At 39.7% G+C, this 21022-nt stretch overlaps 1 protein-coding gene across 2 annotated transcripts in view; it reads left to right on the top strand.

Annotated features, from left to right (window-relative positions):
* The window catches only part of HGF (hepatocyte growth factor), a 73500-nt gene that overhangs the window by 49055 nt on the left and 3423 nt on the right, over nt 1–21022 (top strand). For both annotated transcript variants that reach the window (XM_027823227.3, XM_043552405.1), the window contains exons 9-17: nt 1788–1915; nt 3459–3561; nt 4907–5046; nt 7817–7855; nt 8397–8493; nt 11985–12059; nt 14161–14304; nt 15941–16047; nt 18247–18392. In XM_027823227.3, the coding sequence (XP_027679028.2) occupies nt 1788–1915; nt 3459–3561; nt 4907–5046; nt 7817–7855; nt 8397–8493; nt 11985–12059; nt 14161–14304; nt 15941–16047; nt 18247–18392 (979 nt within the window). The remainder of the gene's footprint in view (nt 1–1787; nt 1916–3458; nt 3562–4906; nt 5047–7816; nt 7856–8396; nt 8494–11984; nt 12060–14160; nt 14305–15940; nt 16048–18246; nt 18393–21022) is intronic.

Raw genomic sequence — 21022 nt, 5'->3', positions numbered from 1 at the left:
AGACCCTTATCCTGAAAACACCCATGAGCTTAATTTTGACCACATGAGTAGACTGATTTCAAAGTTAAGTACATGTGTGTTTACAATACTGTGGCCTAAATCCCATTAATAAACCATTACTGTTTCTTAGAAGGAGACAATTGTTTATCTGTAGTTTTAATATTCAGAAGTAACTTAGTCTTGGTGTCCCCCCCCCCTTTTTTTAAGCTAAACAATCTCACTGTAGATACTTGACATTTATAATATTTTATGGAGTTAACTTTTTTTATTTTGTTGTCTTGTCAGTTCTATTTCCCCCTCGTTAATGATTACATTTCTAGCGTGTATTTTCATTACCTTGTCTAGATTTAATGACACCGATCCCTTGGCCTGAGCACAAGACTTGAGTGGAAGAGATTCCAGCCCGAGTTCTAACCTTGGCTCTGAGAAGCACTTGCTCTGTAGTTTTGGGCAAAACACTTATATTTGCTGCGTCAATCCCTTCATTGACCTGGGGCATTGTCAGGGTTGTTTAATGTGTGTTATATCCTTTAGAGAGTTATCAGTAAAATGAACAATAATTGGAGTCACTTGGATATAGGCGCAAAGCTAAAAGCATTCTCTCCTTGGGCAAGAATATTGGGTTTAAATCACTCACATGTTAACCTTTTGCGTTCCTGTTGACTTCAGTGCGGGAATAGAATTGGAACTGGTCCTGAATCTCCTGTATAAATCTCATAAATGTTTGAGCAAGACCTTCCTGCGCCCACCTGAAAGACAATCGGTGAGGCTGTTCCTGAAGTGTTTTCTCAGCCAAAATACAATGGAGTCTTTGACATTTTGCCTGAGTCACTACTATTGTAAGATTAGGCTTAATGTACTGTTCTCACAACCTCCTGTAAAAAAGTAGCCCTGTAACAGTTCATCTTGAAAACAATAATGGGGCTGATATGCAGGCCTTACTCATATGAGTAGTTATTAATCATGCTAGTAGCCCTCATGAAGTCAATGGAACTGCTTGTGTGACTGAGGAAAACCCATGTGAATAAGGGTTACAGGATCAGGCCTATTTATTATAACGTCAGTTATCAATGACTGTTGCAGATGGGAAAATACTGTGGAATGTGAAGTTGCAAAGAACGTGAGAACAGCTTTCAGGAGAAAAGAGAATAAAACTTACATTTGAGAAGTTTGATTATTTAATTCAAGCTGTGAGAGATTTTTAAAGAGTGACTCCCTTGTGATTAGATTCCTATTCAAAAGGTAACACCTGTATAAGATTTCAGTACAATTTTTTCATATACTAAGATTCAGTTTCCTAATTAAATCAACGAGAAACTACAGGACACCATTTCTGAACATTCTACAGAGCCATTCAAAGTACTGAGAATTTTTAATGCTATGGCATGGTTTGTATTTTTTTAAATACTTTTAATAGGTTTCAGGTGTATCTGATGCCATGCAAGAATTTTGTAATCAGAGAAAGCTTTGAAAAAAATGGTGGAAGTTCCCATATGGCAATATACTACATTTAAAATATTATTGTACTTAAAGTGAAATCCTATAGCTAGTCAAAACATAGATCTACTGGAGATGATTCCCCTTTAACCATACTCCAGTTACAATTGCTTTATTTTATTAGTCCCTGCTTTCTTATTGTCTCACCTAAATCTCTCTGCACTAAATACTGATCAATAACATACAGACCTCAAGGAGCCTCTATTATTGTTAACTTGTAATAGAAAAAGCAATAGAACACAGCAGTTTTAGGTTATGCCTAATATAAAATAGCATATTTATTTTTATAGGGATTTAAGAGAGAACTACTGCCGAAATCCAGATGGATCAGACTCACCTTGGTGTTTTACTACTGACCCAAACATTCGGATCGGTTATTGCTCCCAAATACCTAAGTGTGATGTGTCAAATGAACAAGGTAACCGATACAAAGGAGATAAAATATTTTAAGTTCAAGATGCCAGACTGACTTCCTTGATTCTGATCTCAGTTACACCTATGCAATTCAGAGCAACTCCACTGGCTTCATTTGAATTTCATTGGTTTTACAGTCATATCAATGAGTTCTGAATCTGGCCTACTCCCTCTAGTCAGGCAAAGGAAGCAACGGTGAAAGTGTTCCCCCATCTGACGCCCTATTGCATCAAATCCTCTGCTGATATAAATCAGTACAGCTCCATTGAAAGCAAGGAACTGTGCCATTTTACACCAATTGAAGATCTGGACCATTGTGTTTTCTGCTTGAGATGGAGGGACCATCTCTAGATCATTCTCCAGGCCTAGCTATGTCTTGATCTCTCTGCTGAAATTGCCAACAAGGCTACCAGATCTGATGTATGGTTGGTTGGTTGTTTTAATGTGGACACCGGGAAATGAATGTAGACAATAACATGCAACCTACCCCAGATAGCTGTGAATTTTAAACAAAACCAGGAAGCATTCTAATCTGAAGCTTTAACATTATATACATTTTCTACAGATATTTTCCCATTAGATCTCTGCTATATGTCAACTTGATCCTGCAAGATGCATTGTTATCAATGGGAGTTGACCGCATTCAGCATCTTGTAGAGCATGCTCAGGCTTTGACCCTATTTTAGAATAATTCATAAGAAAAGATTTCAGCTTTATTCCATTTATCCTAGCATTCCATTAAGATTTTTGGTGGGATAAGGGGCTTGGATTTTTTTGTATTAACAAGGATTAAATTTTGCCTCCTTTTTTTTGTGTTTGTAAAAAAACAAAAAGCAAAAGTGTGTTGGGGGCAGTCTGTTTGGAATTAAAATATTGACCATTTAAATCAATCATTTTATACATAAAATCTTATGTTATTGACCATTTCAAATTATTTTTACACATACATGTTTGGTGACAGCACATCATACAATAAACATAATTTATGCTTCATTATCGAGGCATGTTTTTAAATTGTATTTAAGTTGAAGGTGCACTACTCTTTGGCCATGCCAGAGAACAGAAAAACTCCAATTTATCTATTGCTGCCAAAATCCAGAATCTCTCCTTAATGAGTTCAGAAGTTTTGTTCTCAGTTCTGTTGAGGACATCTGGACTTTTTAAAAAGAGCACAACATATCCTGGCAGCTTTTAGAAGTAGAATAATTTGCAGTGACCCTGTTAAGTTAACTGTAAGCAAATTATATTTAAACTGAAAAGCTTCCAATTTATCTAAGAAAGACACAGTAAAAGTAAGTTATTGCATACTATAGTAAAGACCCTAGGCCTTAAGAAGGGGATATATCATCTAATTTCAGAAAGGTTGACTTTCTCTCATTAATTTGTTTTCTGGTTTTGGTTATATTTGCTTTATCTTGTATAGTGTCTGCTAAATATAGCACTTGATTATCTTTAATTATGTGGATGCTTGCTGTAAAAGAACAACTTTCTTTTCATTATTGCACAAGTTCCTTCAACATTTCTTTTTCTCAATATTCTTTTTCCAGATTGCTATCGTGGGAATGGCAAGAATTACATGGGGAATTTATCTAAAACAAGATCTGGATTAACATGCTCTATGTGGGACAAGAATATTGATGACTTAAGGAGGTGTGTAGCTACAAGACATAAATGAGTCCTTTACAAACATCACCTCCAATTTGCACCTCACTGTCTTATGCAAATACTTCAAAATATCCCCTGGAGTTCCCAGCATAATTTCTGTCAGCATTTAAGTATATTGTACAATGTGTCTTTGTTCAGGCTTGCCACTAATTACAGACTTTGGGATCTCATAGCCAGTACATACAATGCCTGGGATTTTCCCGTCTCTGCCCTTTAAAGTTGTGGGAGAGGAGGGTAGGGAATGTAGCATAGTTGCTCCCTAAGGATGAGTACTGCTAGTTGCTGAGTGCTCCCTGCTGAGCATCCTCAGGTCCCATTGCTTTCAATGGGAAGCCAAGATGATTGGTGGTGAAAAAGGCAACTCAGTTTAACAGGCATAGTTTCAAGTTGGTTTTAAGATGAAAATGGATAAACAACCCAAGAAAGGTTCAAAGCAAGAATAAGAGCTCTCTGGGCTGTCAATTGTATTCTAAGCACCAATTCAGCTTGCTCAGAAAGGGGCTCTAAATAACTCCCACAGCAAAAAGTGCAGATGCCTTAAAGGTACAACACCCTCCTCACAAGATTAATCACAAATTGAACTGTTTCAGCCATTCAGCATGCAGGGATGCCACGCAGCTACTGGCCCCTAATTAAACTATTCTACCTCAGTAATGCAATTCGCTGCTCTCTGATTTGTGCTGTGTGTTTAGTTTGTGTAGTCACTGTCTGGTTATTTCTCACTGTACAATATGTGAATTGCTCTACACTTGTGTTGACTGCTGTTATTAACCGATTATATTGAAGGGATTTGTCATGATCTGAATGTACAAATATGTCTATTCTAATTGGGACCTGTAAGCTGTTTGCTTTGATTGGCTCATCCCATTCTCATCAGCATAAGTAGAAAATCTCTACAGTTTTAGATGGAAGAGAAGTCCTGTTGTTATGCACATGTATGCGTGTGTGCATGCATACTCTGAAAACACTACGAGCGGAATCTTTAAGGCATGTGGGTGGATTTTTAGGCCTCTTTCTGATCTCTGGTGTGGAACGTGGAATCCTGATTCACCAGCCACTCCCACCTAATTGAAAGGAAATAGGATTTGCTCTTGAATGTGGCCCAAAGCCTCCCATTGAGCACACTGCCTGAATACGGAGCTTTGTGCTAGGTTTCTTCATATCGAGCTGAGGAAATTAATTTTCCTGCCACTCCTTGAAGCAACTAGAAAGCAACTCTGCAACCCTCCCTGCAGTTCTTTTGCTTGAATATAGTCCATGTGAATTCATTTAAAATTAGGAATGAATGTTCATAGCAACATACTTATTGGTAGAATGTTTTTTTCTGTAGGCACATACCAGTATTCAGGGAACCAGATATTAGCAAACTGAAGAAAAACTACTGCCGCAATCCAGATGATGATGCTCATGGTCCCTGGTGCTACACAAGCAATCCTCTCATTCCCTGGGACTACTGCCCAGTTTCTCGATGTAAGCACTGAAGATGCCTTGCAACTTGGGAATTACTGTCAGCTGTATAATGTCGACTGTCTTGTTTTTAATGTACATTTGTCTTTGTTCTGGCTGTTACATGTGGCACCACAAAACTTAAACTCTTATCATGAATAATTTGTGCATTATTTGGGGGCAATGGGGAGAAAATGCCTTGTGCAAAGCCTGTGCCAGGGAGATTCTCCCTTGACTGGCTCCGAGGCTCATTTATGCTGTCACAGCAGGACAAAAGGGCTGTAGCAGATGAAAGAATCCTGCCCACTGCAAGATTACCAGTGATAGTCAAGCAAGGAGAGGAAGAATGATGATTCAGGGGCTAGGGTGTTACCCTGGAACTCCTGAGACCCAGGTTTAATTCCCTTTTCCGTCTGCCACAGACTTCCCATGTGACCTTGGGCAAATCACTTAGCCTCTTGGTGCTTCAGTTCCCCATCTGTAAAAGGATAACAACACTTGCCTACCTCATAGGGGTGTTGGGAGGATAAATACATAAATGAGCATGAGGTGCTCAGATTCTGGGGGAAAGTGGGGTTCATATAAGTACCTGGATAGCATAATTTGCCCAAATTTCTACAGTACTACTTAAATAACTCAAGTGATCAAAGGAGACAAATCTTAAAGAAATCTTTGCTTCAGTGTACAAAGAGTTTGTTCACCATTATACTCATTTGCTATAGTTGATAGTCTTAAATATGAAGCAAGAAAGTACAAACTCATTGCCTTTTATTTGTGTGTGTGTGCATGTGTGTTTTTCTCTGTGTGAATTTTTACATCTCAAAACACAGTATACCTTATATATGGAATAAAACCACAGATATGTGTATGGGGTACTCCCTTTAAACTTTTAGAGAATGATGTAATGTTCCCCCTCTTGGCAAATATTGTGGAAGTCATTTTCAGTAAGATCATATGTTAAAATTAAATGGTGTAAATAAACATAAAGAAAAGGGATTGGAAAAATTAATTGAGATTTAGTGGGGGGAAAAGTTCATGATGCGAATTATGGAATTAGCATTTAAGTTTGAAAGATGTTTATCTTCATTTTGTATCTTAAAATTGGAAATGCTTCATAACCTGGGAGAACATTTCAAGAGTAAAATAGGCTCTCGGTTAAGGCAGAAATGTGTCCCTATGCGCTCTAGGAGTTAGGAATAAAATCACACTAATTCCTAAGAGCAATTGGCAGCATTTTTTCAGACCCTAACACTGCAGCCATGTTCAGGCTCTGTCTACAATACAAGCGCTACAGCAGTATGGCTGCATTGCTGCAGCCACACAGCTGCAGTGTAGATATTTGCTACAGCAAAGGAAGGGGTTTCCCCTTTGCTGTAGTAGATCCATCCCCTTGAGAGGCAGTAGCTAGGCTGATGGAAGAATTCTTCCATTGAGCTAGTGGTGTCTACTGGGGCTTAGGTTGACTCAACTGGGTCTCTCAAGGGTGTGAATTTTTCACACCCCAAGTGATACAGCTTGGTCAACCTAAGTTTTAGGTGTAGACCAGCCCTTAGAAGGAGATCCTCTGATTCAGGTGTTGTTATATCTGTTGAAAGTAAAGAAACTGTGTAAAAGGTGTTTTGTTTTTGTTTTGTCAGTGTAGAGGAAAAGAAATTGTTGAACAAATGTCAAATCTATTCAGCTTTTGATTTTATTATTAGTACTTTTGGATTGTTTACAGCAGGAGTGGCCAACCTGTGGCTCCGGAGCCACATGCGGCTCTTCAGAAGTTAATATGCGGCTCCTTGTATAGGCACCGACTCTGGGGCTGGAGCTACAGGCGACAACTTTCCAGTGGGCCAGGGGATGCTCACTGCTCAACCCCTGGCTCTGCCACAGGCCCTGCTCCCACTCCACCCCTTCCCACCCCCTCCCCTGAGCCTACCATGCTCTCACTCCTCCCCCTCTCCCCAGAGCCTCCTGCACGCCACAAAACAGTTGATCAGGAGGTACGGGGAGGGAGAGGGAGGCGCTGATCGTGGGGCTGCTGGTGGGCGGGAGGCGCTAGGAGTGGGGTGGAGGAGCTGATGTGGGGCTGCTGACATATTACTGTGGCTCTTTGGCAATGTACATTAATAAATTCTGGCTCCTTCTCAGGCTCAGGTTGGCCACTCCTGGTTTACAGCAAGCACTAGTGGGCTATCTGGCAATGGTAATTATTTTTGGTCACCACTGGCAGTGCTATTTCTGGATTCAAACCCCAGAGTTAGAGGTGAAAGTTCTCCTAACTTGAACAAAGCTTAAGCAGTTTAAAAAAATATAACTGGATTTGAGTTGATCTTCAAATAACAAATTTGGCTTCAGATAAATTTTCCCTAATATCAATATATAAATAAGAGTTAGATTTTCCAGAGGCTTAGGGTTAGGAACCCAACTTCCTTGGAAAGTCAGTTGGATTTGGACAAGTAACTCCTTTTCATACCACCAGCCTTATTTATTAGTATTGGCCGATGCTTATGTGAAACCAGATGCATGCATTGGTAAATGTCCGTGTAGTTCAGATGTATCCAAAATTAAGCCAAGAGGAAAAATGTGAAATAAACATTTCTAAATGTTGCTAATTTTTTTCTGAAATTAAATTCTACCCCCTTCCTTGCCTCTATGCCTTTGTGGCCTTTTCCAAAGCTCATTTAAGCCTTAATCTTTGTGAATTATTAAAATCAGTAACATAGCATTTATTTTTCTGTTATGACTCCTCTTAATTTTAGACTTTCTTTTATTTTTCACTGTTATGGACGTCTTGTGTGTCTGCTAGGTGAAGGTGATACAACTCCTACCACAACCAATTTAGATCGTAAGTAATTGTTACGTATATACTGTATGTCCCATTATGATAGTTCCACTTTCTTTGAGTGTTTCTGTGTCTATGTATGAGGTAAAGGAATAAGTTCCTTAAAACTAGCCAATCCTTTCTGACTGGCATGCCAAAATATCAGCTAAAGAAAGCAAATTACTTCTAGGCTTAAGAAAATGAGATTTACAAAAGAAACACTTAAAATTCCTTGGCAAGCTGATACCTTTATGGTGTTCTGTGATATACATTTTTAAACTCACTCTTCCAACTGGTGAGGTATGGTGCTAGCTTTCAGTATTAGCTATATAATTATATGAATTTCAACAATAAAACTATTTAAATGTTTTCATGCCAGCAGCCTGTTTAAATATTAGATGGCCTACTGCCACTCCAACTGATGTAATTTTGAATGCTTTTAGTAGCTCTGAGAGAAAAAAAAATCTGTTTCTTAAAAATTGACCTTTCTGTGGTCCTTATGTGCAACTGTACAGGTTTCCTCCCGCTGTTTTTAGTAAAATGTGATCTCTGGACCTGCTTTCAGATACTGTCATTTCTTGTGCCTCAACAAAACATTTGAGAGTTGTAAATGGAATCCCAACGCAAACTAACGAAGGATGGATGGTTAGTTTGGCATACAGGTAACTATCATTTATCAAGATGACCCTACTTTAAAAAAAAAATAGGTTTGAGGTTACACTAAAACATAGACCTCAGTAAAGACACACGTACATTGTGGTTAAACACTGCATAAGCAAAGTATAAATATGCTGGAACAACTGTTGAATCCAAGTCTGTATTCTTCTTGTCCATGAACTGGTTATAAGCTCATTATTTCTGTCCTATGTATAAGAACTGTTCTTTATAAAACATGCATAATCTTCTGCTTTCCAGATTAGCTACTGTAGATCCATTTATATCATTGGCATCACATCAAGCCTTAAAATGTTTGTTTCAGTGACTCTTGTTAGAAAATTGAGTTGCATGTTGCCTTCTGAGGTTTAACAGCAGTACATTAAGATTTAAGATGACATGCAGGATTTAAACCAGTGTCAAATTTTAAGGTTATCTGTTCATCTCGTTACATGCAATTGAAATGCAATATGTATGAGAAATAAATATGGGCAATAAGGAAATCCCTTTTCTCCCTGTAAAACAAGATCCTAATGTTCACAGATGGAAATGTATATTACATTATGAAAGATCTTATTCGATAAAGTTATGGTAATAGTTTATCTCATATTGTTCTCCGTTTGGTACCATATGAAGAACTCCCAACATAAAAAAATGCATGTTCCTTAAACTCATTATTCTGCTCCTCGACAAATGCAGTTCCTAACCCATTTGTTTGCCTTTTCCAATTGATGTATATGTCTGTACTATTTTGATAGCTGTATTAGCCTTTCTTTAAAGCTCTATGGACTATTTGAGCCCTTTGTACTCCCATCCCCCATCCATCTCCAACTCACTTTCTATTAGAAAAGCTAATTTTGGATGATCAAACTGTTCTATGGTGACCATGTTCCCTGAATAACAGGAATGTTGCATCAACTTTTTGTTCTGCGTTTGTACAGCACTTAGCACAATAAGGTCCCGGTCCATGACGGGGGTTCCTCGGCACTGCCAAAATACAAATAATTATCATTTATAATATTTCCAGGGTCTGTCTCAAGGTCCCAGTTGGTTTGACAAAAAACAATGTTTTTGTCCTCTTGAATAAGCTGCTGATCAGCTGGCTGAGGGATTGATCCTACAAGGCTGGTGTGATCCAGCAAAACACTTAAGTGCATGCTTAACATGTGAAGCATTGACTTCAGCTGGACTACTGACAAAGCAGGGCAGGTGCACCTGTGCTATGTTGAACCAGACAAGTGTGTTCAGCACATGCAAGCAAAGAAGGAAAAGGAGGCTTGTTATATGACCGAGGAAAGGAAAAGGAAGGAGTGGGCATGGCTTTTCTCTCACCCCACAGCTGCCCAAACCCTATTATATACGCACATTTCTGACCCTTTCCAAAACTATCTTCTACCTGCCTACCATGGCAGGTGTCTTGATTCTCCCCTTTAATATTTGGTCACCAAAAGCAACTCCCAGTTTAGCTTTTACTCTGGCAAGTGGGTTAAAAGTAGCTTGCAGGCCACAAACTGCTGCAGAAAAGTCATTTTGGAAGAGTAGGCTGTCTAAATCTCTGATATATTTGCCCTCAGTGCTTCCCTCTGTCCGCCTGCCACTAGTACCTCTCTTCCAGCCCTAACTGTCTTTGTTCCCCTTCCTCTGTTAACTTTTCTCTCTCCCATACCCATAATGGACATAGCAGCTTTGTTTTGTGAAGTTTTTTGATGATGACGCTTCATCTGTGCATTGTCAGTTGTTGCTGCACAGGTGACATAAGTGAAAAAGCCCAGCCACTGGCCAATTGGAATGTGTCTTTGGACACTGTGTCTCAGGCCATACCACAATATATCCTCAAGAGAGACAGAATGACCAGTGGCTGGGGAAATGACCAGAGACATTTAAAAGATTATGGGGTCTTTTACTGAAAGATGAATTCCGAAAAGCTTTTCTTTTGTTTGGTAGTAGGGAGGGTGAGTAAAATTCACAAGGAACAAAATTATGATTGAAAAATACTTTGTTGGTGAATAAGAATATGGTTTTATTATTCAACTGTTGTATTGTTAGAAACAAACCCACTAATTATAATAGAGGTCTGAACCAAAACCTCAGATCACTCTGGAACATTTGGGCGGGGGGTGGAGGGAGGAAATTTTAAATCAAATCAGTCTCCTAATCCTAGTTTTGAAAACATTAGAAAGTGTTAAAATGGGCAAAACCAAACTCAGAGTTGAAGCTCTTTAAACTTTGGGGTACTTGAAACCCAGATCTGGGACCATACTTTGCAGCTAAGGCCCATCTCTAAAATGTAAAGAAAATTAATTACCCTGAGCATCCTGAGATCTAGGCCAGATTCTGTTACTGATTACACTTAAGTAAATCTGGAGTAACTTCATCTGCAGAGAAGTTACTCTGAATTTGTGCCACTGTTAAAGCAGAATTTTGACCTCTGTGTGTGCCATTGTGTATGTACCAGTCACAACTTCTAAATGAGATGATGCCAATCTGGCCAAATGACACTGACAAAAAGTTTATATGTACTCTTACTTGTGATGCAGTGACAAGGAATCTGGGCAGAATCTTTCTTTTAAAAAGTACCCAACTTGTTCCCCAGCCGAAATACAGTCCAAAAAGAAGTAGAAGGCAAACATCTGTGTTAGTCTGCTATCTTTGAACTGCAACATAGAATAAGCATAAGTGAATTTGGGCTCATTCCAGTAGTTCTTGCTAAAGCTTTGAACATCTGTATGATTTGAATTTATAAAATGTGAGAAGTTAAACTTTGCCCAGAGCACTGATGTATCTCCTTCCAAAGAGCGGCAGTAAATAAATATAATGATTTTGGAAGTAGAAAGAAGTAAACTAATTAATCTGCATTCCAAATTCTCTTCTTTATTCCTGGAATATCTGTCATATTTAATCCTTTTAATTTTACATGATATAGTATGCCGCAGTTTCTATAATCTCACACAGGTCATCACATATTGCAGATTGTTTCCAACTGAAGTATGTTGGGACTGGATAACCCAAGGGATTGGTAATCAAATAGGAACTTTCCACCTTTAGGTCAATACTTGGAATACGAGCTAGCTGAGTAATGACCAAATGTTGTTACCATCTGGTGGCAGTTTAGGGGCCTGTCTGAAATGAGCTGGTAATTTCAGTCCAGTTCCTACTAGACAGATAGCCACATCACAGTTTTACATTTGGCTCCCTTATTTTAGTCTCAGCATTGAGGCCAAAAAATGAATGAACAGAGAAACGAACTTCCCCCTCATCTCTAGAGAGTGGGGCAGTCTGAGGGAAGCCTACATTGCTCCAGTATTATCCATGATTCACCTGCACTGTAGAGGGAGATCTTCATTTTCTGGGGCTGTCAATATACCTTTTAATGGCACTAAATTTATTTAAATAATATGATTGTGTAACTGAATGGTGGCCTTAGAAGTGCTGTTAGAAGTTTTGGCTTGATAAAAACCAAATAGTACAATTTTTTTCCCTGTGTTTTTTTCCCCCCCAGGAATAAACATATCTGTGGAGGTACTTTGGTAAAGGAAAACTGGGTTCTAACAGCAAGACAATGTTTCCCTTCTCGGTACAGTAGTTTGTAGATTTGCATTGTTGAAATGTATTTTCTTTCTTTTAAGCCTGTGGCACAATGCATCTTCCCTTTAAACCCTGCAGTCTTCTCTCTTGCTCTATCTTCAGTCCTTCTCTCTTGATAATGAATGTCTTTATGGAAACTTGCTATTCATTTATTATCATTATCATTGCTCCAAAAGAGCACTGGACACTTTACAGAAAGTATGAAGTACGACTGTCTCTTTCAAGTGTGATAATTAGACAATTGCCTCTTTATAAAATTTAATTTCATGCTACTGCTGGGAATTGGCTAGAGTATAATACAAACCTGGGCAAATCTCGGAAAGTTCAAAGGTTCAGTTCACTGAGAATCTGAAAGTTTGGATATTATTAGGAAACAAAAACTACAGTTAGTGGCACATTTCATCCGTCCAAACCCTTAAAAGAATGGAAACAAGAAGTTAAGAGGAAAGACTTGTGTGGCAGAGTTTGAACCCATTGAGTCATTGGGGGGAGAGAGAGAACATGCATGAGAATAATTTATAGGCTGATGGTTAGAGCATTACCTAGGATATGAGTGTCCCAGAATCAAGTTTCCCCCTGTGACTAATTATTGATACAAAGTGCAACAGTTTCACCAGGAGAGACTGGAGGAGCTCTGTATCCAAATGTCACATAGCCCCGTGGTTAGAACTGGAGAAGTGATAGATCTCAGTTCAAATCTTTTCTCCCCCTCAGATGGAGGGAGACTTCAACTGGGAGCCTCCCAGGTGAGTATCCTTATTAGTTGGCTAAAGTTATGAGTGAGTTTCTCCTCTTTTCCCTCCCTCTCTTTCAGCAGCTTACTAAAATGGCATAAGGTGCCTAACTCTAAGAGAGGATTCACAGATGAGAATTGCTAGCAGACATAGGTGCTTCCCTGCAGTCTGGACTTAAATGTCTATGTCTATGAGGTGGTGGGGCTTGACACTCACCTTTGGTCAGCATCTCCCGTTGGCTAGTTAAGCAGCTCCCTGCCTAGCATACTGGTTTCTGTGAATCAGTCTAAGGAGCCTATCTCTCCCCATTCACTGTATAGGAGCCAAAGTGCCTAAGTCAGGCTTAGTGAATTGCAGTGATTTTCTAGACATCTAAAAGTTAGGTGCTGTGATGCTCAGCATTACACACCTAACTTCTTTTGTGCATCCAGGCCTTACTACTTAGCCATCATTGCTCCATAAGAGCTGAATATTCACAAGAATTCTGAGAGGTCATGAAATTTCTGGAGCTTTCTTATTCTGCCTTGGAAATACAAACAGAACAAACTTTCAGTTCATCCTCTTTAGGTCCTGGCTGAAATCAGGAAGTCCAGTTTCATTGTGCAAATGAAAACTAAATAATTTTTAAAAGTGTGACCTGTTGGGTCTTCCAAAAGGTTCAGTTTGAGTTTTGGATGCAAGTTTCTATTGGTTCTTATTTTATCCATATTGTTTTCCCCTCTCTACACTGCTGAATTACTAACATGTTCTAATTTATTGACCTAGCATCTTCCAGAGTATAGACTAAGAGGCCTGCCATGAATATATGTGGAAATGAACTGCATATTTTTATCCTAATATAGAAGTGGAGAAAAGATGGGTAACCTGCTACAAGATCACTTCCACTTTTAAAAATAAAACTTCAGTAGTTCTTGTCTTAGATGTCACAATTTTAAAACCAGTAAACAGATTCTCATTTAAGCTGCAGTACTTGCAAAGTGAAACAATACAATCTTACAGTTGGTGGAATTGATATAAAATGTACAAAACCAAAAAAAAAAAAGAGAGAGAATATGGGAATAGTGGAGATGGACGCTAACCAAAATGCCTTTGGATTTTGAAAAACTTTGGAACTGGATGTGAACTTTATGGCTTGCCTTTATTTCCAAACCAAAACCCTATATCTGAATGCAATGACATTTTTGGAAAAGTTCTGATTTGACTTGGAAATGGCAGTGTGTGTCCATCTCTACCAAAGAGTGGCAGTTAATATCTTTCAATATATATGTGAATGTTACCATACCAAAAAAGAATGTTTGTGTTGAGACTAGACCCAAGTAAAATGCCAATGTGTCATACTAAATTTGCCTTATTCAGGTACAAAGATTTGAAAGACTATGAAGCTTGGCTTGGAGTTCATAATATCAAAGGAAGAGAAGAGAAACATAAACAAGTTCTGAATATCTCCCAGTTGGTGTATGGACCTGAAGGATCTGATCTGGTATTATTGAAACTTGCCAGGTTAGTTCTTAATATTGCTAACTCCAGGATCTCCAGTTGATGAGTATTTTGCCTAAGAAAGTACTGTAGGCTCAGACCTAGATAGTAGCAATACGGATTAGGTCCATATAGATTAAACTCACACTTACAGCTGGTAATAAAAAGGTAAAGTAAGCCTAGATCATGAAAAAATTCAAAAGAAGCAACGTTTTCAGTTTGTTTGAAAGTTTTCATTTATTTTAAACAAAAATAATCCTTTTGGGAGGAGAAATAACAAAACCTTTACAATATTTAAGTTCTCCCACCCCACTGGAATAGGGTGTGTTAAAGTAATAGAGCAAAAGAGTAGGATTTTCCCCATCCAAATAAAATGAAAAAAAAAGAAAGAAAAAATTTCCCCCTTCAAAAAAGGAAAAATGTTGATGAAAACAAAACTGTGGATTTTTTTCTTTTTGGTGGTTGAAAATCCATTTTTCATTGAAAAACATTGACAAAAATTTTGACCAACTCTACTCACAGTGATATAATTTATAACTTTGTGATTAGTTGCTAATCATTGTTTTCTTGTTTTGGGGATTGGCTTAATATTCTTCACAGTATATGCCTGATTTTTCAGCCATCCTGAGTTTTTGCTGGTGCAAAGGATAGTAGTTAGATTATATTTGTACCAACAATTCATTGCTGGTGGAATTGGCCTGTCATTCTTGTGTCTGGTACAAAGTCTCTATTTAGGGGTTATGCTGGTGTCTGCTAGCAGAACAGCTGAAAAGTGGTACCTGTGCACTCACTATGTACTAAAGAAGCAGCTTCTACACTGGTCCCATGAAGTCTGGCATAAAAGGCCACAGTTGGGATGACTAAGAGTAGGGTGACCAGATAGCAAGTGTAAAAAATCGGGACAGAGGAGTGGGGGTAATAGAAGCCTATATAAGACGAAGCCCTGAATATCGGAACTGTCCCTATAAAATCGGGACATCTAGTTTCCCTAACCAAGAGTGGGCTCACAGATCTATTTTTATGCTATCCAGTGGCCCCAATAACTGGTGTGGAACAGCAGCAACCAGAGAGTCTGGGTTGCGCATGCAGTTTGATTCTCAAGTTAATGAGCATTCCATCAGAATGGAGCCCAAATTCTTGGACATGTGTTAAAAATGCACATTCACCTTCTGCACCAACAAAAACATGCCATTTGTGAAAAATCATGCCCTACATGTATCTTTCTTCCTGATAATCAGGCCTAGTTAAATAGAATGGCGTGTGGTTTTAATTTATAGAATAAAATAAACACTAGATTGTAAGTGAGCTCCTTTTGTACATATGACCCTTCATATGTATCGTCATATTATCATAAATGTTTATTCAAATTAAGGGTATTCCCTTTATGCCTTCATTGTTTATCTTTGTACAGAAAACCCAAATTAAACAGAATAAAAGCTGTAACAGCACTACAGGAAAGCTGCTTGAGAAGTAACATCTGCAATTCAAAAAATAGTTAAAAGGAACTCCCAGATTTTCATGAGAAGAAAAATAAAGCAGAATATTTGGCACAATTTTTAATTATTACTGTGATATATCATAGATCATATTGTTTTTTTAAAAAGCAGTTTAAAATGCTATATAAGATCCATCATATCTACTCTTTGTTTTCTCTTTGCAGAGCTGCAGTATTCAATAATTTTGTGGATCTAATCAGATTGCCCATTTCTGGATGTACCATTCCAGAGAGGACCACCTGCAGTGTTTACGGATGGGGACACACAGGATGTAAGATATTAGTTTTTAAAACTGAATGAAACAATATATGTTGACAGTCTGCTTAGTTCCCATTGCCAACATATTATAGGCAAGACTAGTAGCGCTAGCTAATATTGAAGTTCCCTAAAATGTCCCATTATAAGATCTTGTTTTCCATTGCTTATAACATTGCCAAACTTTAACTGTTTCAGATGAAATTTTCCCTGCTCAATGTCTTCGTGAAGCTGAATATTATTGGAAAATTAAGCAAAAATGATTCAGCTGTGTCTGAGAATGAGGCTAGGGAAAAATGCATTGTTTTGTGTATGTTCAAAAATGCTGTTGACATTTTCTTTGAGAAGCTGTAGCAGCCCCGTACTTCGGTCAGGGATTTTAAATTTGGCAGGGAGGTAGCCTTTGTGTCAGAGATGCTCCTTTTGTCATCCCTGTGAAAATCTGCTCAATTTTGGCCAAGTTATAAACTTTTGAAAAATTGCTCAGTGGACATTGCTTAGAGTTAAACTGGTAAGTTGCTGAAGTCTGTCTGCAGTGCGCATGCTCCAGCCTAGGGATGAGCAAGACTTTCCCTGCAGTTGCAGGCCTGGGCCGTCGAGGGCCAGGGCTGGGCACTGGAACTGAGAGCAAGTAACCTGTCTCTTCTGTGCTCTCAATGCTGCCCTGCTGGAGGAGAAAGCTGCCTGACTGGAATGCAACAGGGTTGGTGGGAGGAGATTTGGACAAGGAACCTAGAGGTGGGCAGACTGGGACTAGAGGCTGTTGGAATATGAGGAGGGAAAATGGGACTCATGGTTTGTGGGGGCAAGACTGGGCTTGGCTGGGCAAGGATGCTAGGAGATAGGAACCAATAGGTAGGGAACATGTGGTGGTGAGGAGGGGAGACAGGTCTGACAAATGTCTGGAGTGTGTGTGTGTGGGGGGGAGCTGGGGGAGAACTGGGTTTATAGATTCATAGATACTAAGGTCAGAAGGGACCATTATGATCATCTAGTCCAACCTCCTGCACAATGCAGGCCACAGAATCTCACCCACCCACTCCTGCGAAAAACCTCTCACCCTATGTCTGAGCTATTGAAGTCCTCAAATCGTGGTTTAAAGACTTCAAGGCTGGGCAAAGAGCCCTGGATGGGAAGCCAGTGGGGATGCGGAACATCAGGAAGGTGGCTGGAGTCTTGGGTTGCATGTGACGGAGGCAGATCAGATGAGGAGCCAGGAGGGAACTGGAATGGGCTGGGCAAGGAAACTGGGGGCCAAGAGCCTAGAGGGTTGGGCTGGGAACCAGGAATGGCTAGGCAAGGAGACTTGTACTGTAAGTGGGGGAAATCTAGGACAGGGACTAGAGATGGGGGGCACTAGGACTTGCTAGACAAGGAGGGAGAGCGAGCTCTGTGGGCTGCTATTTCCTCGAGTGGAGTGTGAGCAGAGCCTGGGTTCTGCACTTCAACCCATACTGTGCTATCCAGAGTAGCTGAACAGTGAAGGGAGAGGAGGAATTTGTGCTTGTAAGGGCATGTCTATACTGCAGTTAGACACCCATGGCTGGCCCATACCAGCTGACTTGGGCTCATGGAGCTTGAGCTGCTGGGCTGTTTAATAGTGGTATATTCAATTTCAGGCTTCAGCCTAAGCTCTGGGACCCTCCCACCTTACAGGGTGCCAGAGCCTGGGCTCCAGCCAAAGCCTGAGCATCTACATTGCAATTAAACAGCCCATTAGGCCAAGCCCCACAAGCCCAAGTCAGCTGGCATGGGCCAGTGTAGACATACCCTAAGTCATAGTTCCTTTCCTATGCTGATCTGAGGGTGGCACAACTCCCATTGATTTTTGTGGAGTCAGACTTGCACCCATAGTCTCAATCTTACCCTCAGTGATTTTTTTCCAAAGTCATACAGCAAATCATTGGTTGATTAGGGAATAGAACCGAGAAATCCATACTCCAGTCTTTTGCTCTTACAAGTACAACATGCATCTCCAGGTATTATAATCTAAAAATATTACACACACTCCAGACACACTTTCTTACCTGTCTTTTAGCTGTAACAATGTAAGAAATCTAAAACATGCATGTGTATTACTGGAGAGTTTGGGAGAATGTGCAGCTGATAAAGTGGCATATATCAGCATAAACGGTATTAGTACTTAGTGTTCATTTTCATTAAAATGTAATATAATTTGTGCACAATTGACTGTTGCTCTTGTTTTCAATGCTAGTGATTCACTTTGATGGCCTGCTCCGAGTAGCAAACCTATTTATTATGGGAAATGAGAAGTGCAACCAATATCTCAAAGGGAAGATTACTGTGAACGAGTCAGAAATCTGCGCTGGGGCTGAGGGCATTGGCACTGGACCGTGTGAGGTAAAATAGTATGGCTATAGACAGAGTGCAAGAATCTACAAACATCTGCTCCGGGGTTCTTTTTTACTTTACCAGTAATACGTTCCTGGTGTTTGCCTAATTATTCTCTCTGCATTTAATTGGTAAGTGGAAAGAAACCATGGATACTATTTCCTTTCAATGCACATTGCAAACAAAGGTCTCTCTCTGGAAGACTCTTTTCTGCCACCCTGACTCACATTGGATAGTTCCTTATTCTTAGTTCCTCTGAAATCAATGGGACTATGACCCCAATCCAACAAAGCTCTTGAGCACATGCTAAGTTTACTCAGCATGATTAAATCACATGCTTTGGTGGACTGGGATCTGTTTGTGGAGTAAGTATATGCAGTCTGAAAAAGGTGGCAACATCAGGCCCCCTGTGAGCAGCAGCAGCAGTTTATCTGAATTGCCAGTAGCGTTGCAATCAGGTTAGCTGCTGAGCCACGTCGGGGGTTGACCAAGAAATTAACAAAATAGGTCACCTCATTGTGATGTTGAAAGAGAGAGCTATGAACAGAGTGGAAGCCCTTAGAGTTCCAAGCTTCTCAGGGTAGATGTCTCACAATCTGTGCAACCACTACTGGGATTTAGAGTGTTTGCAGCTTTATGAAATAGATTAGATTCAGAATTTGGGGCAGTTTTAGTTGTTATATACACTTCTGGGATATATTGGCATTCATCCTTGATTGTGGTGGGGATCTTACTGGGGAAAAAAGACACAGCAGCTGGTAGCTCTGTTTTTAGATAGAAAAGTGGAGCTTTGTGAGAGAAGTTGGTATCTTTCAATTGCATCCTGAGCCAAAGCTCAGTCGAGTCAGGGAGAGTCTTTTCACTGACTTCATTTGGGTTTGAATCAGTCCCTTTGAGTGGGAATTGGTTAGGTTGTAGAGGAAAAGGTACAAAATCCTCTTACTGTAGTGATGTATCATTTTTGCCAGCCGAGATGATGGGTGGAGAAGGCAACAGTCACTAGTATGAGTACACATTTGGTTTAGATGGATACAAGGAAGTTTTAAGTAGTTCAATATAGGTAAAACAATGGACTTTTCCCTACTCAAGGACAGCACCAAAATTTGCGGGAGGCAGGTCCTGTTTAGGTAGCGGCATGTTAATATGACTCCTCAGTGGGATCATTTTGTAATAACAAAGTATTTTCCTCAAAATTAAACATTTGGTTCATTATCAGTTAGTTCTCAGGGTGCTAAGATATAAATGACACACCTGCATAGAAGTCCTCAGGAAATCCAGCTCTTCATTTTTTCATGTAAGAAGAAATGAAGCACATCAATATTAATTATGATTATAACTAGTGGATGGTTTCACTCTTCCTGTGTTCTCCTTGGAGCAACATCTATCAGTATGGAACAAACAGAAAAACAGAGCTATCAGATTAAGGGAAATTAAGTCAGAATGGCAGGTGAAAGCCCAGCAGACAATAAATATTTCACTAGCAGGTTTGGTGATGCTATAATAGTACAGGCATAGTCTGTGAATTAGCCTGCAATCAGCAAGAACTAAGAAAACCAGCTGTATTTGGAAGAGGTCAATCACTGTTAATTCTGAAGTGATCTGGAGAGGATACAAGGATTGTTATCTTTTATGTTTTAAGGCAGTATTTCAAGATCTGATGCAAACACTTCTTAGTGCCCAGTCCTGCAGTCCTTATTCGCTGGCGTCAGTGAATGAAGACTGCACGATTTTATCATTCATTAGCTAATCAAAACTTAAAGAATGTCATCGCTAACTAAGGGCTTGTCTACACGGTGCATTAGTGAGCAACAGAGGGATATAAATTCTAGTTACGCTAGTGTGTTGCGTACTGGACTGTATGGACCCTGCAGAGGCACACTAAAAGTTCTCTAGTACATGCTAACGTGATGCTGTTTACAATGGCTCTACATTAGCATGCACTAGGGAATTTTTATGTGCCAGCAGGTTCCACCCAGGCCAGTTAGTGCGCGACATGCTAGTCCACACATGTAAAATTCCCATCATACATGTAGAGCTTGGATTGATGCATGTGTGTACCACCCATTAAAAATAATGAGTTATGGGGTTCATTGAGGAGAGAAGAAGTCCTCTCCTTTTTATAGCTGTGGCTAATTCATTTCTGAATCGTTCTTGGCGGTGGCCTTTGCCATCTGTGCAAACGCATGCAGCTCTATGCACTCAGGGGCCTTGCTGCCCAACATGTGACAGAGGGATAGCACTGCTGGCTCTCTCAGAACCCTTCTATCAATAGCCTGGCATTGCACCAGAGATTTTCCAACCACCTGTCCTGTTTGCTCGATGGCTTTTATGTACACTGTACATATTTTGCACTTGCCAGGTAGCTGAGAGAAAGAAGTTGGTATGTAGAAGTTTGGAAGAATTACAATCAGTATCTGGATAGGGTCTCTCTTGCCTGGCTCTTTGCATAGAGGCCTGACAAAACCTAGGGCCAACCCTGCTGTTTGTTGATATAGGCCCTGTTTGTGATGTTCTGCATAAATGAAGATATCATACTACTCCTTAGATAGTCTTACTGAAGGTTCCTAGAGTAGGGTGCTACCCAATAGCTCACAGAAAACAAGTGGGAACTGTGTCTTTTAGCTGTTCACAAATTAATG

The sequence above is a fragment of the Chelonia mydas genome, chromosome 1 (assembly GCF_015237465.2).
Source record: "Chelonia mydas isolate rCheMyd1 chromosome 1, rCheMyd1.pri.v2, whole genome shotgun sequence".
NCBI classification, from domain to species: Eukaryota; Metazoa; Chordata; order Testudines; family Cheloniidae; genus Chelonia; species Chelonia mydas.
The sequence above is the reverse complement of the archived record's forward strand: the minus strand, read 5'-3'. Positions and strand labels throughout refer to the sequence as shown.